The sequence below is a fragment of the Gymnogyps californianus genome, chromosome 5 (genome assembly GCF_018139145.2).
Source record: "Gymnogyps californianus isolate 813 chromosome 5, ASM1813914v2, whole genome shotgun sequence".
NCBI classification, from domain to species: Eukaryota; Metazoa; Chordata; class Aves; order Accipitriformes; family Cathartidae; genus Gymnogyps; species Gymnogyps californianus.
In genome coordinates, this window is record NC_059475.1 from 68,849,071 (window position 1) to 68,864,367 (window position 15,297).

Consider the following 15,297-nt stretch of genomic DNA (forward strand, 5'->3'; position numbering starts at 1 on the left):
ACCTTCAGGTCTTCAAAAATATAGTTAATTTTAGTAAAGGGAAAAGGTGATGTATCCTGAGGTTTGTTTTGAAAATACGCAATGTATCTATGTAAAATGTTACACCATGACTGGTTTCAGTGAGTCTTCACGTGTATTGGCTGGAGCTGGGAGAGATGAGGAACAGAATCCAGCGTACCTCTTATCTGCACACCTGAAATTTCTCTGCTTTCAAATAAAATACATTGGGTAATTTAGATTTCTTAAATGGGACTGGCTTTGAAGTGTGTTAACGAAAGGCAAAATAATGCGTTGTGTCTCTTTTATTTCCAGGGTCTTGCTTATTTGCATATGAAGGGCAAGATGCATAGAGATATAAAGGTAACTTGGAACTTTGAGAAACTTATCTTAAACTTTCTAATGCAAAAAAATATTCCTGAGAAGGATTTTTAACTTTCTATTTATTATGTTTTAGGGTGCAAATATTCTACTAACAGACCATGGAGATGTCAAATTAGGTAAGTTGCCTGAATTTAATAATAAGACAGAAAGCAAATGGGAACATTTTAATTTGGTCAATCAAAAGCTACAGTACCAGCTGGGATACTTTGATTTAGGAAGTTGCCTTTTAGCATTCCATTAAGACAAAAAAAAATGACCATAATGCAGAGATCATGCCTCCCAAGAAGAATATTCGGCTTTTGTAAGGCTTTGTTTTGTGTTGAACAGCACATGCACAGCAAAGATTGAGCTTGCTACAAATGATAAAGCATAATACGGCAGATCCCTGTATTGTTGCAGTCATTTTATTAGATACTGTTCTCAGTGGCATGAACCTTTTGGTGTTGCGCTGTAGGATGTTCTTATTCTTATTTGGGGCAATAGTTGACAATAGAAAGTGTGTATCCATGGGCTTGCGTACGTATGAGATGAGAAGTTTTGCATTCTATCAAGAAGTTACAGATAATTTCTTTTTTCAACCACCAAGCCTTGAAGCCTCCCAAGTTTCCCTGGAATTTGCCAGGTTGGGGTTACCTGGATATCAACGTGTTTGTTCCTAGCCAGAATGGCAGTTCTCCCTCAGAACCTCCAAGGATCCACTATGTGAGACAGCGTCTCCTGAGCCTGGCAGCCTGTGGAAAAGTGGGATCTGATCCTGGCTGTGCCTCTAGCCCAGTGTATGACGTTGGGCATTTCCACGCAGGTGGACAAGAGGAAACTCTCCTCCTTTGCAAGCGCTCTGAGGTCTACAGATGAAAACTCAGAAGAGTTCTGTATTACTGGCTTCCTCCAGTGACGCTTTACATTTAGCGCAGCACAAACAGGCTGAATCTCTTCTTCTCTGAGGGCGCTGCCTTCAAAACCCCTCTCTGCTTGTCTGATGCCTCGCTTCGCAGAAGTCTACATGTCGTTAAGGCTCTGCAGGAAGTAGGAAGCAGACATCCTGGGAGAAGGAACGGGATGCTCATCATCTTACTGTGTCCGGTGTTGGAATCAGGGCGGTTGTGCATTAGCTGCATCGCTGCTCTTTAGAAAAGCTGTGTGGTTCAACGCATTTACTCCCCTGTGGTGAACCAGGAGTGCTGTGCTAGGAAAGTACGGCTTTTTAAAGAAGGAAAAAAAAAAAAAAAAAGAGTAAAACCTTGAAACTGATAGGAGATTCCACTAACTGCATTAAACTTGGGTCGCACACTGATACCTTCCTTTTGCCTGCTAAGCTAGTTAGATTTGCCCACAATTATCCTCCAGCTATCATACTACAAATGCAATAAAAATAAAAAGGACTTAAATGATTTTTGGCTCTGCAAGACCACCTGATTATCTGCAGCTCTGAGAGCAAGGGATTATCGTCCCCTAGACAGAGACTGCAGAAATGAGAACAGATGGCCCCCCGCAGTTCCTCCATAAGTAACACAGAAATAGTACCATTTCCAAAGCATGATGCTATTTTTCCTCTTGAATATTAAATTGGATATCCACTAAATTTTGTGAGGTTGCCTGGTTGCTGTATTGTGAGATGGAAAAATGGCTAGGAGAGGAACAGGATCACGAGTGAGCTGTATGTAGAAACTGAACTTTTCAATTTGAAGTCGTCAGTGAAGACATTAGCTGATCTCATTATTAATTTTTAACTGTTGAAGCTTAATGAATTTTTAATTTGGATGAGAAATGTGATTGTTCTTTCATAATACGATACTTCCTAGAGTAGAATTGGGGTCTTAAAATGAGATTTCTAAGTCTACGATAATTTTATTTTCCAGCTGACTTCGGCGTAGCAGCAAAAATAACAGCCACCATTGCGAAGAGGAAATCATTTATTGGTACCCCTTACTGGTAATAAACTACTTTGATCGCTATGATTGTATGCAAAGCTAAGTCTGTATTTATGCCAAGAATTCTAAAATACACACACTGAAGTATACACACATACTTTTAAATATATATAGCAATTGCATAAATTCCCTTTTCTTCCAAGTAAAATGCCCAAAGGGTAAAAGTCTGGGAAGCACTAACTGTAGCTGATCTGTTGCTGTAACACAACGTACCTGATATTTGAGGCAGGATTGCTTTTTCTCACAGGTTTATTAATGCAGAACATTCTCCCCTTTTTCTGGATACCTAATGGTCATTTCGTTTCTCAGTAACTTCCTACACTTTTAGTGAATAAACTAAATAATGTCTTTTCCATTTCTGTGGAGAAAGAATTGTGAAGAAAAACAGATTTTAAACTATCTTTTAATCATCTCTACTGATTAATGTCTGTACAAGACAACATTTAATATGCAAATATATCATTGTAAATCTTGAGCTGGATTATATATGCAAATTTAACTGCTGTTGGTTTCTGGCATTACTGTGATGCAGTTGAGATGCCTAGGGCGGTACTCTTGGTATAGACTGAACGCCTATGTACAGCTTAATCCAGACAATGGCTTTTAATTGTTCACTGTCCCCTTTATCCTGTTGGAGAAGGAGGACTGAGGGCAGGAAGATTATCTGGTCATTAAAGCCTTTCACCAGGAATGGTGAGACTGGTTCTATTCCTAGTGCTGCTGTCCAGCCCGTGACCTCGAGCAAAACGTATCACCTCTGTGTGCTTCTCCGCTCCCCTAATGCCGGGTGAGGGAAGGGGGACGCCAGGCTTTTCCCTGACTTACGCTCTTCCTGGGGGTTTCTGCTCTAGGGTTATGTGACGTGCTCTGTGCCTCCCACGCGCGGGCACCGATTCAGAAGCGGCTGGTGCTCTCATTGAACGATGTCTTTGCTTTTAAAGGATGGCCCCAGAAGTTGCAGCGGTGGAAAAGAACGGTGGATATAACCAGCTCTGCGATATCTGGGCGGTTGGCATAACGGCGATTGAACTTGCAGAGCTTCAGCCACCCATGTTCGATCTTCACCCGATGAGGTCCGCTGGCTGGGAAGCTTGCTTATCTCCAGGACCCCCTTCAGTCCCAGTAGATATAGTTTAACCTTCTCCATAGCTCAGACCTAGAAACTCCCACTAGGATTCCTTCATGAAACACCTACTTTTGGCGTCAGCTGTGTCTATTTTTAAGACATCAGTCTGAAGCTAAAGACTTAAATTTAGAATTGAAATTATAACCAAAATTTTTAAATTTAAAAAAAAAAAACTTCGTAGTGTCATCAGCAATCTGATTAAGAACAGGTACAGATTTACTATCGCTAGATATCACTAGAGAAGCTGTAGCCTTATGTTTAACAGGATTATGCATGGCGATAAAAAGATTTTATTAGAAGATCAGAAAATCGACAGCTTTACTGTGTCTGTCCTCTAACACAGTATAGACTATAATCTAGTTTCACCAATATGATTCATACCGTAAAGTATTAATTTAAAGTGTTTAGATATTGGAATGAATTTTTTTTTTTTTTTTAACCGTATAACAACAACATTATTCTTCCTTTACCTTTAGGGCTTTGTTTTTAATGTCAAAAAGTAATTTTCAACCGCCAAAGCTAAAGGAAAAAGCAAAATGGTAAGTTAAACTCTTTCCTTTGTTCAGTATCTTGCAGATAATGTCAAAAAACTATTTGTCATTATTGAAGAAGGGAAGCAGTGAAAAATAGTGTGTGCTAGTTTTAAACTCAGGAACCTGAGAGGTGATTTCGCTTACAGGCAGTTTCACTGAGAAACAACTAGTTGTTTTGTATAGGTGTCTGAAAGCAAACGAGAGGGTTAAGGTCCAGCAGCAGACCTTTTCAGACACGTCAGAAAACCGGCAGTATGGGACAGGACAGCCCTACCTCTGTAAATTGATCCCTGCCGGTGATCCAGAGGGAAATGAAATCTCCCTCCTTTGGTCCTCTTTGTATCTTCTAGGAAGAAAAATTATTTTTATCCTTTCTCCTTAATTCCTATTATAGGGCATTTGCCACTGTCAGTGGGACAGGTAATCTTTTAATCCTTTCAGGATTTCTTTAACCTGTGATACCTTCCTAGTGCCTGCAGGGTTTTGTACCACACTTACTAACGTTTTATTTATGAGACTCAAAACAATTCTGGTATGAAGGATTTTTTGCTCATGATGCTGCTGTACAATCTTTTTACCTTGAGGTGTTTGAGCGGGCAGATGTGTGCTAGAGGAAGGGAGAAAACACTTCTAAGTGCATGTTTCCTGTATTGAAACTGCTCGGTGTAACCCCAGCGATGCACTTTACTTCTCCAGCGTCGCCTTCTCAGATGCTAAGAGTAGAAGAGGAAATATGTTTTGTAATGTGATGTGAAAGCAAGCAGACTTGGGCTAATATTGTCCCCAGAGAGCGTACTAACAAATGCAATTGCGAGAAAAATGCTTGAAAAATTGTAGGTCCAGTCATAACATCAAGTCAGAATTCGGATCTAAAAAGAGGTGATATGACAGTCACCTAAGTTGTTCTGAAAATAGCAACAGAGCATTTTAAAGAGTAAGCTGAGTCTCTGTCTAGAACTTTGTGTTTTACTTTCCTACCTGTAGCCAAGAACAGTGAAATTGGTAGGTTTACCTAGATTTTGAGGGTTTGCTGAGTACATAATGCACAGTTTTTATTTCTGATGCCTAATTCCGCAACAATTGGAACTGGAAAAAGTTGAAATAGCACCACACGTGTTCGGTTTAGTTTCTGTACCAAAATGATTTCCATGCAAATTCCATGAATCGAATGGGGTTTTCATATTTTGTTAACTTGGAAATGTAATTATTCAAACCTGAGATGAGGTACCTGAACAACATTCTAATTTAGCACACCCTTTTGTAATCTGTTTAGTAACTGTGTTAAAATCAAAAATCTTTCTTGAAAAATTAAACATAAAACCTCATTTTTCTTTTTCTTTAAGGTCATCAACATTCCATAATTTTGTCAAAATAGCACTTACAAAAAATCCAAAGAAGAGACCGACAGCAGACAGACTCCTTTCTGTAAGTGGCTTGGAACATTTAGTGACATCAATAGGAGATCTCTTGCTTCAAAGTGAGCAACAGATCAATAGGAAGCCAAACTGGAACAATTTTCTTTCTCTGATCTTACAACATGAGTGGTGAAATCTGAAGGAGAGAGACATTGGTCAGCTGTAGGAAGTGGCAAGATTTTGTTCAGCATCCAGATTTTTATACAATTTTTGGTAGGAACAATTAAAGAAATTTGCTTCATGTTCTGTCTTCAGCCTCGTCCTTTCTGCAAGTGGGTGTCTCAGCCTCGTAGATACAGCTGCGTAGACATTGACCCTTCCTGTCACCCAAACAGAAAACAGATGTATTTAGCAGTTGTTTGTGTATCTATTTCTGCCTTCCTAAACTCAACTGAACTACTCATGTGAAAAATGAAGTTAAGGTGTAACTGTTTGTTTGACTCAGAGTTTAATTTCCAATTTACAAGTGGCGAAAAATGTGGCGTTTCCATGCTTATGGAGGGGTTAGAAAGTCTAGCCGTTAAGGAGTCATTAAAGAAATAGTCAAGCCCCCCAAAAGCAGGCAAAATTCAGTAACATTCTATATTGGATGTTTATTAATGAAAGTTACGTATCAGTTGCATATTATAACTTGTTCTTTTCTGCGGTTCTAGCATAGCTTTGTAGGGCAGCCTGGTCTTTCAAGATCTTTAGCAGTTGAGCTGTTGGACAAAGTTAATAATCCTGACAACCATACACACTACGGTGAAGTTGACGATGATGATTTTGAGGTGAGAACATCTTTTATTTTCTGTCTTTAGGTAAAACTACAGTTTAAATACCCTGCTTTGCTTTGGGAATGTAAGATAGCAGCTTGACGGGGGCACTGCCCCAACGTTTTTAGAGCTCCATTTTTAGAGTTACCATGCAGGAGAAGCCAGGAAATATTGCCACAGCGCTTGTCACACTTACGCTGTGGGTGTATAGAAGGATCCTGTGCATGGGCTGCGCAAGGCTAGGACAAAGGCGGTGCATGTTACAGTGCGTGACTGCAACAGCTATTCTTTCTCCTTGTTGGTTTGATTGTTGATTGGGATCCAACAGAAAGCCACGCGATTTTTCTCAGCTTTTCCGTTTATAACCCTTGCAGCCTCACTCCGTTATCCGCCATACAATTCGTTCTACGAACAGGAACATTAGGGCAGAAAGAACAGCATCGGAGATTAACTGTAAGTTACTGATGCGCTTTGCCCATTTTGTGGTGTTGGTTTGCTTCTACCAATGGAGGGTGTCGGTGTCGGTGTCGTTCTTTCGTTGTGTACTCTAGAAAGTCTCTTCCGCTGTTGGCACTTTTGAGAAACAAAACCAGAAGAAACAGCACGTATACATGAATCTTCAATAATATTTTTCCAAAACCAAAATAAAAACTTGCATATTTTTCTGCTGTTTCATTCCATCTCATTGCTGCATCGTAATGTTTACGTGGAAACCTTGCATGACCAGCATGGCCTTTCAGCTCTGTGATTTGTGTCAGACCACGCAGCCTTACTTAAAACAGCAAAAACACTAATAACGTGCAAACATCAAAAAATGAGAGTGAGTTGATCATTAGGAGGGCATCTTTTCACATGAGTACATTGGGTGTCATGGTGTGATGAGAAAATAGAGAAAAGAACGTAGCATTTTGTGTTTGTCTGCACATTGTTTCAAGTTCATAAGTGAAACCTTTTCTCGAACCTGATGGAGCGCTTGTGATTGCAATAGCTATCCTGACCAGGGTGCCTGTTAACATAATGCATTTTCTTTTAATATAACCTTTTCTTTTCTTTTAAAAACAATATTAATACACTACTCAGTTGGATCTAAGTTGAAATGTTGAGGGTAGAAACGATCTTTCTCCAGGTTTGGACAAATGTCTTTTGTAGTGTAAATGCTATCCGCTCCTCTGCATCACGTACATCACACTTTCAGGAAGCTTGCTGGTAAAAAGCCTCTTTCTTCTCTTTCACATGCATTAAAAGTAACGTGGTTACATAGTTACGTTTTAGTGTACTTTCATATAATGACTTGGTTTTTACTTTTGGTCTGTTTCTTTCTTGTGGGTTCTTGTAACATTTGCAAATTAAAGCATTTAGACAGTAATGCTGATATTTAAGTGACAGTCATATTTTATAGGCAAATTAAGTGTTGTGTACATAATATTTAGATCTGTTAGAACATGTGTTTCACTGTAGTAAGCATTGAAAGGGCACTAGTGTAATGTTGTGTGTATTAAATTTGAAAATGTAATGTTTTGTAGTTGATAAGCTGCAGTTTGAGCCCCCTCTACGGAAAGAAACAGAAGCTCGGGATGAAATGGTAAGGACAAGTTTGGTTTTTTCCTTCATTTATTAAAATCATAGTGTCTTCATTGTTTTGTGGGTTCAACTCTAGGTAGTACGTCTCTGAAGTGTAAAGTCATGAGAAGACCACTCTTGGTCCCCAGACAATTGCCACATTTTTGAGAAAATGAATTGCCCTCCGTGCTTTGTGTGGAGAGCCGTGCTCAGATGAAAAAAACCCGACATGTGCCGATTAATTTGATAATGTGAAGAGGCCGTTCTGCGTTTGAGTCCCCGATCTTCCCATCATCAGGGTTTATTTGCTGCTTGTTTCTTGGAAGGCCGCCAGCTCGCATGCAGCCGGTTTTGCCCCCCTGTGAGCTGCTGCTGTTTGTTCCAGCCCTCAGCAGTTTACTACAGATCAGCTAATTAACGTTCTTTGGGCTTAGTACGTGCCTGTGTACACAAGGGCTCCGTTTTTTAATAAGTGTTGTGAATAGCAACAGCTGCGGTTAATGTGGATTTGGAGACATTAGTGCTCAGCACTCCAGAAAAATCCCATTCCTGTTTTTTACAGCTGTACTCCAGTTCACCAGGTAGGTACGAGTTCATCTTTTTTTTTGAGTGCGACTGATTAGATCTGTACACGGTGTTACCGGTGCGGGCCCCTCAGTGCCATGTCTAGCGACAGGAACGCTCCCAGCCTCGGCTGACAGCATCGCATACGAGTTTGGAGGTGGCTGCAGTGTGTTCTCTTGCTGGAAGAGCGTCTTGGAAGTGCCCCAAGTGGAAAATCCTTACTGAGTTTTTGCCATAAATTTTTGCTTTCATGTTATTTATTGCCACCTGATACTGGCATTATACCATTTCCAGGTGCTGCTTTTAAGTCTGAGCCTAAGAAGAAGATAGCTTTTCAATAGTTGCTTTGTAATTAGATTGTAAAACATTATTTCACTTTGGAATTTTATGTTACTGCTTATGGGTCATTCTGCAGGGCTTGGGAATCTCCCAGGCCTCTTCATGTCCTGTGGATAAGGTACTTTGGTTTGACGGGGGGGAAAAATGAACATTTCTGCATCTTCAGGTTGTGGCAGCTGGCACTGACTTTGCTTCGCATTGGAATCCTTTTGTTGATGGTGGAAGCAGCAAGTAAGTACAGAATTTGAAAACATCTTTTATTTCTGTGACTTAATATGAAAATACACTCTGAAAGAAAAAGTGAGCTATGGTGGAAAATCAAACCATAAGCCTGAAGCCACTTTAATATTCATAAAGTTAAAGGAGATTTTACCCAGTATGCAGTCCTCCTCCTGCAGTTGGTTGGTCATTGTCTTGGGGAATGGGTTTCAATCTCTTTTAACAACGAACAGTAGTTTGTTTTAAATTTGTTGTAGCTCCCCAGTTGTAGATGGAAAGTGAAGTGTAAATGTGTGGCCAGCGCACTGAAATAACACAGCCAAAGGCAATTTTCTGAAGCAAAGCTGGTAAATCTTGCAAGGGCTGAGTTCAGGATCCCGCGCTGGCCTTGCAGTTTTCTGTCACGGCTGTGGTCGTGACATCCTGTGGCAAAGCATGTTCGCAGCCCTGAAGTTGGGGCCTTGCAAGAAAGGGAAGGAGAAACCAGTTCTGAAGATTCTGTTTTACCAACTTCAGTACGACGGCACGACTGCTTCTGCTGTGGGTGTCTGATCGGTGTAATCTACAATACGGTCGTGTAGTGTCCTGGGCTGAAATGTTTTAGGTAAAGATACGCTATAACTGATTTCCCCTGGGATAAAGCAGGCCTGAAGTAAGGGAGCACACCTCTGTCCAAGTTAGGACTGGATTTATTAGGTATGTGGCTTCCTTTTGCTGCAAAATACTGGATTCTACCTTTAAAGGCAATCTTTGAATTTGCAGTGAAGAATATGGAAGTTCAGCAATACTGACTGATGCACATACGTAGGGAGAGATGGTATTTTGGTTGAAATAATTGCTCAGCTAAAAGAGCCTGTTTCCCATCTTTATTTGGAACTGAGCAGCAGACAGTGAATTTCTTTGGCTTTTTTGCAGATAAAGTCTTGCATAAGCTGTCAGCTGACATTACAGCCCCCTGGAAAGCTGGCCGTGTCACGGAGACTGCCAGTGTTCGGGTCTTTTTAAGTTCAACCTGTTTTTCTGTTCTCACTCTCGCTGTAGTAAAAGTTTGGGGTGGCTCTCTAGGCCCTGCCTCTCCCTGTGCAGTAATGACAGCGACTGCTTTCCTTCCTCTCTCGGTTTGTTTGTATGACCCTGAGGAGCTGCAGATTGAAAGCCTTTCTCCTGAGTGCTGGCTTTTCTGCAGACAGCTGGAATCTGCGGGGTCGAGGAGCAGGGAGGGAGGGAAGCTCCTCCTGGCAAAGTGACTTACTGATTTGATTCTGTTTCTGTAGCGTTATTAAGATTGTCTGTACCAGGCTGTAGTAAAAGCAGAATGAATGTAGCCGTAGCAAACGTTGCTAGGGCTATAAATTGGTAAATAGATACAGATTTTAGTATTGAAAGGAGGACAGGCATAAAGTTTCTGGATGGTGAATCTGTGCTGCTTACTTGGAAGCCACTTCCAGTTTGAAAAGATAAACAGGAAACGCATAGCTCCTCTGTCCCAGCAATTCTGAGTAACACCAGGGGTGTACAGAGAGGACGTGTGCTGGGGGTCCTTGCTTTTCATGCCCTTTGGCTTTTGTCAGAGTGAGTGGTGATTGATACCTTTGACTTGGGAATTACTTGACTGGAAAGGGGAATACCAGAATGTGTACCTGATGATTGAACTTATTTCTTGTTTTTTTTTCTCATCCTTATTGTAGCATTTTAAAATTACTTTTTTCTAAATTTTCTGTATTATGGAGGTGGTTTTTGTTGATGGTTGGACTTTTTCTCTGTTAAATTTAATAGTTCTTGTTGGCAACTGTCTGCTGCTTTCCCTTCAGAAGTAACTTGCAGGAAATTTTACATTAATCCAAATTTGGCTGGGTTGGTTTTTGTATAACACGCTTTTGTTTTCCTGTTCGTTGCCCCTGTGGTCATTCCTCAGTGGGTGATGTGGTGTGGTGTGGAACGTGGAAGGATGTGGGAGTTGGTGGGGTACGGGGGTGTCTGCTCTGCATGCAGAGACTTGGACTGCAGCAGGCTGCCGCGGCCTGAAGAAGCCTGTCCCTGGTTGACCACTGAGACAGCCAGCTTCTGAACTGCCTCTTCCACCTCACGATTCCTAAATGCAGAAGCCTAGACTTCACAACATCACAAGAGCATACTAAGGAATGCTTTTTATTGGGTTTAGATTTATGGTTTAGATTTTTTTAGATTTAATGCAGTTTAATTTTTTATTTTTTTTTTTAAGACACAGCTTGAAAATTGCCGTTTTGCAAAATTTTATCAGTTTTTGTTTGTTTGAGCATTATATTTTCAGTGCTGCTTTGATCCTCTAGTCACAATTTCTTTTTTGACCCTGGGGTAGCTTTGAAACAAAAATTCCCACTGTAATGGGAAACAGGCTGTGTCTTTAGCATATAACACTAAAGGAGGAAGCTTCCCTTTGTAAAGGCTTTTCTCCATTTGTCTCCCAGTAACTTCCTCTGTTCTCATCTTTTTCTTTTTTTTCCTTCTTTTATATCGTACCGTTATTAGGCATTTCAACAATATTTAAAATACCAGGTAGGGAAATGAAAGATGAGTTGATGGTATCTGGTATGGAAGAGAGCTTCAGTGACTATTGGGGGGGTGAGGGGAAGGAAAGGAAAGGGCCGTACTAAATGAAAAAGGGCTTACTGCAGTAAATAAGAGAGAAATACTTTGTTTTGAAAAGGGCTGGGAGATGCTTGTTATCAAACTAAATGATGTCACCAATTGGTTTAGTTGCACGTGTGGACCTTAGAGGAGAGCTCTTAATTTTATAAACATTTTACCTAGGGGACTGCTTACAAAATTTGGCGATGGGAGTGAAGATGTTGAAGAGTGAGTGGACCTCCTTCGTGTACAGTTGTGTTTACTCCGTGTGGCTCTCGCTAAAGCAGGCAGCGTTCTGGCAAAACCTCTTTCCTTAAAATGCTGCAGGCAGCTTTGCCACTCATTTATGAGTGAGGGCTGGTTGCACTCACGTGCAAGGTCTAACGCACGCTTGACTGTTTATCTGATCGTCAGGAGAATGTCCGCAAAGCGATGCTTTCTTCCCTTGCTCTCCTTCCTGAGGTTATCTTAGAGTGCGTGTGGAAGTGCCTAATACTTTAAAGCAGATTTGGTGTTGATTAATCGATCAATCATGAGCCAGGCCCGGTAGTGACAGGACGTGCAGATATTCCTGCAGAGCTCTGGTGGGGTATGTGCGGCTCCTCTGGTGCCCAGACATTTGTCTGATCCAGAGCAAAAGCTACAAACTGCACCGAACTAGTCCCTGAATGTATATTTATTTGCTAATTTCAAATACCTTTCACCACAAAATGCTCTATAACATTGGCATTTATGAAAGAACGTGAGTTTATCAAAAACCAACACTTCTAACAAGATTAACGTGCTTTTTTCCCACTCTTGGATAGCTAGTTTAACCCTGTTCGTGCAAAGCTGTGATCCGTCTTTTCTATGCATCTAGCTCGTCTTATTTACAGTCTATGTTCTGAAGTAATTCTGTTTCTGTTATTGGTTTAACTAAGACGACTACTGCACTTTTTCATTGTAGATCAACACTAAAGCGAGCAGGGCCACCTCCGCTACCTCCTAAGGTAAGAGACGGTGGTTTTTTAGAGTTTTAGGCAGCAAACCCCACTTGTGCAGCCTCTGCGGCGCTTCTGTCTGATGCTCTCAGTAGGTTACAAATTCTGTTAAATTCCATTTGCTAGCGGACTTCGTGCAGCTTCGTATTTTATGCTGACTTGCAGTCTGTACGGTCTCGACCTCTGGGGACTCCTGGCCTTGTACGCTGTCCTAGACAAAGTGACTTGCAGATATTTTCCCTCTAAAGAGAGCATGCTGCGTGGGATGTCCTCTTGCTCAGCATTCTGCCTGCTGCTGTGATTTTTCCATCAGGGAAGGAATACCTCTTAGATTACTCTGCTGTCAAATGTCTTTTTTCAAAGGCTGATGGGTTTTTTTTTTTGTGTGTAGAAGCAGTCTGACTTGAATTAAACTTGTCTGAAGTTTATGCTTCCAGGTGCCTTTTCCCAGGTAACCTTCACCTCTCTGGTTTGTCGCAGCCGAGAATAAACAGTTATCCTGAGGAAAACCTCCCAGATGATGAGAAATGTCAGACAATAAAACATTTCCCAGACTCGCAGAACAGAGCCCCACCAGCTCACAGGAGACAAAGTATCCCTGTTTGTGGGCCTCAGGTTGATTCTTCCCCCGTTGGCATGACCAGCAGCATCAGTAGCCCTGGATTGCTCACAGCTAGATACAGCGACGTAGGTAAATGTATTACATTTCCTAAAGGTGACTTGCTTCCTGGTGTCGTGGTTTAACCCCAGCCGGCAGCTAAGCACCACGCAGCCGCTCGCTCACTGCCCCCCACCCCTGGGATGGGGGAGAGAATCAGGGAAAAAAAAAACCTCGTGAGTTGAGATAAAGACAGTTTAATAGGACAGAAAGGAATGAAAAACAATGATAATGATAATAATAATATGACAATAGTAATACTAAAAGAATTAAACTATATAAAGCAAGTGATGCACAATGCAATTGCTCACCACTTGTTGACCGATGCCCAGTTAGTTCCCGAGCCACGATCCCCCCTCCCAGCCAGATCCCCCAGTTTATATACTGGGCATGATGTCATATGGTATGGAATATCCTTTGGCCAGTTTGGGTCAGCTGTCCTGGCGGTGTCCCCTCCCAGCTTCTTGTGCCCCTCCAGCCTTCTTGCTGGCTGGGCATGAGAAGCTGAGAAATCCTTGACTGAGTATAAACACTGCTTAGCAACAACTGAAAACATCAGTGTGTTATCAACATTATTTTCCTACTAAATCCAAAACACAGCACTATACCAGCTACTAGGAAGAAAATTAACTCTGTCCTAGCCGAAACCAGGACACCTGTAAAAGGAAATCAGTTCTAGAGTCAGCTATTTTCAGTAGATAATTTTTTTTTTTAATACAAGCTGATCACGAGGTGCAGCTTTCCTTTTTACATGTGTGCTCGTTCTTATTAGAGCCGTGACCCATGGTGGAAATGTTCTCCCCAAAACAAGGGAACTCAGCCAGTCGATACCATTACCGTGTTGCCTGCAGGAATAGCATAAAAACAACGAATGTGCAGGGAGGATCACCTGCGAGGACCTTGCCGCAGCTTTATTCTCAGTTATAGAGATTATATATTGATATATGTATCTATATAGAGAGAGAGATACTGGCCCAGGGACTGTTTGGATAATGGAAAGCCTTTATCGCTGTGTAGCTTAGCACGCAGAAGAGTGGCCAGCTGTCCTTGGAAGGGTTCAGTTACCTGAGATGTGTGTATGGAAGTTTCAGAGCTCGCTTCTCCACTCCTGCTAGAGGCAGGGGAGAAGAGAGAATAGGACAACAAAATATTTTCTATTTCACTATGTCAAGTGAGCTACAAACTGTATCTGGGCTTCTTTTCAGGAAACGGGGATGGCATGCTGAAACTCATTGAAGAAAATGCAGAAGGGTCTGGACAAATCCCTCAACTGCCACGTAAAAAAGAGAAACGAGATTTTCCTGTAAGTATTGTGACTCTCAGTCTGATTTCACTGTGATGTTAGCTAGCTAGTTTTGTATCAGTGCGTGGGAGGTATTTTATGATCTTTCTTTCTTCCCACAGAAGCCAGCAATCAATGGTTTACCACCAACACCGAAGGTGCTGGTAAGAAATCTCATTTGCAGTAGGAGTTATTGGAAGCCTGCTGTCATGGCATCTCTCTAGTGTGAGAAGGTTTATGCTAGAATAAGCCACCAGTTCGTCTGGGCTGATTTTCTGCATCCCATAGCCAGTTACTTTTCGTGTACTGAATCCACAATATTTGTTTCCTTTTCTTAAAAACTTCCTTTCACCATTCAGTCTGGATGTGAAGGGTTGGAGACTTCACTGGCTCTGTGAGTTGTGATCTCCAGTGACAGTCCTTGCTTAGTAAAGAGAAAGGGGGAGAGGTGGCAGCGATGCGAGAGGGTGTTATTACTTCAACATTTCCGCTTGTTTTCCCTTCATATGCCATTTATATAAGCAGTCAATATTGTTCTTACCCAGTAGGTACTTAAAATTGTTCATATCATTCTGATCCCTCTTTGTGTTTCTTAATGTATATGAAGTCTACGAACGACAAGGTTTGGAAGGCTGCGTTGTAGCTTTGGGGGAAGATAAAAATGTTTTGCATCAAGGCATATTAGAGTAAGTTTGTGTCTGAAAAAAGAGAGCAGCAGTGTGTACAGGCGTGTACCAAGTGGCCAAGTGCCAGAAGATAAACACTTTATCCTGTAAACTTGTTTCAGGTTTCAGTTTTGGTGTTTTTCAGATGGGAGCGTGTTTTTCCAAAGTCTTTGATGGTTGTCCTTTGAAGATTAATTGTGCAACATCATGGATACATCCCGATACTAAAGGTAAAGTTATTTTAGGTTTGTGTTTTAAACCTGCCTGTTGCCAAAGTGGTAA

At 41.4% G+C, this 15,297-nt stretch overlaps 1 protein-coding gene across 4 annotated transcripts in view; it reads left to right on the forward strand.

Moving 5' to 3' along the window:
• The window catches only part of MAP4K5 (mitogen-activated protein kinase kinase kinase kinase 5), a 70,593-nt gene that overhangs the window by 39,599 nt on the left and 15,697 nt on the right, over positions 1-15,297 (forward strand). Inside the window, exons 6-21 of one of the 4 annotated variants that reach the window (XM_050896878.1) lie at positions 313-360; positions 455-497; positions 2,241-2,313; positions 3,254-3,385; positions 3,915-3,977; positions 5,315-5,396; positions 6,040-6,156; positions 6,516-6,594; positions 7,665-7,723; positions 8,771-8,835; positions 11,614-11,658; positions 12,377-12,419; positions 12,891-13,101; positions 14,274-14,371; positions 14,473-14,514; positions 15,161-15,245. In XM_050896878.1, coding sequence (XP_050752835.1) covers positions 313-360; positions 455-497; positions 2,241-2,313; positions 3,254-3,385; positions 3,915-3,977; positions 5,315-5,396; positions 6,040-6,156; positions 6,516-6,594; positions 7,665-7,723; positions 8,771-8,835; positions 11,614-11,658; positions 12,377-12,419; positions 12,891-13,101; positions 14,274-14,371; positions 14,473-14,514; positions 15,161-15,245 — 1,285 coding nt within the window. The remainder of the gene's footprint in view (positions 1-312; positions 361-454; positions 498-2,240; positions 2,314-3,253; positions 3,386-3,914; positions 3,978-5,314; positions 5,397-6,039; positions 6,157-6,515; positions 6,595-7,664; positions 7,724-8,770; positions 8,836-11,613; positions 11,659-12,376; positions 12,420-12,890; positions 13,102-14,273; positions 14,372-14,472; positions 14,515-15,160; positions 15,246-15,297) is intronic. The other 3 variants (XM_050896879.1, XM_050896880.1, XM_050896881.1) reach the window with 3 other exon arrangements.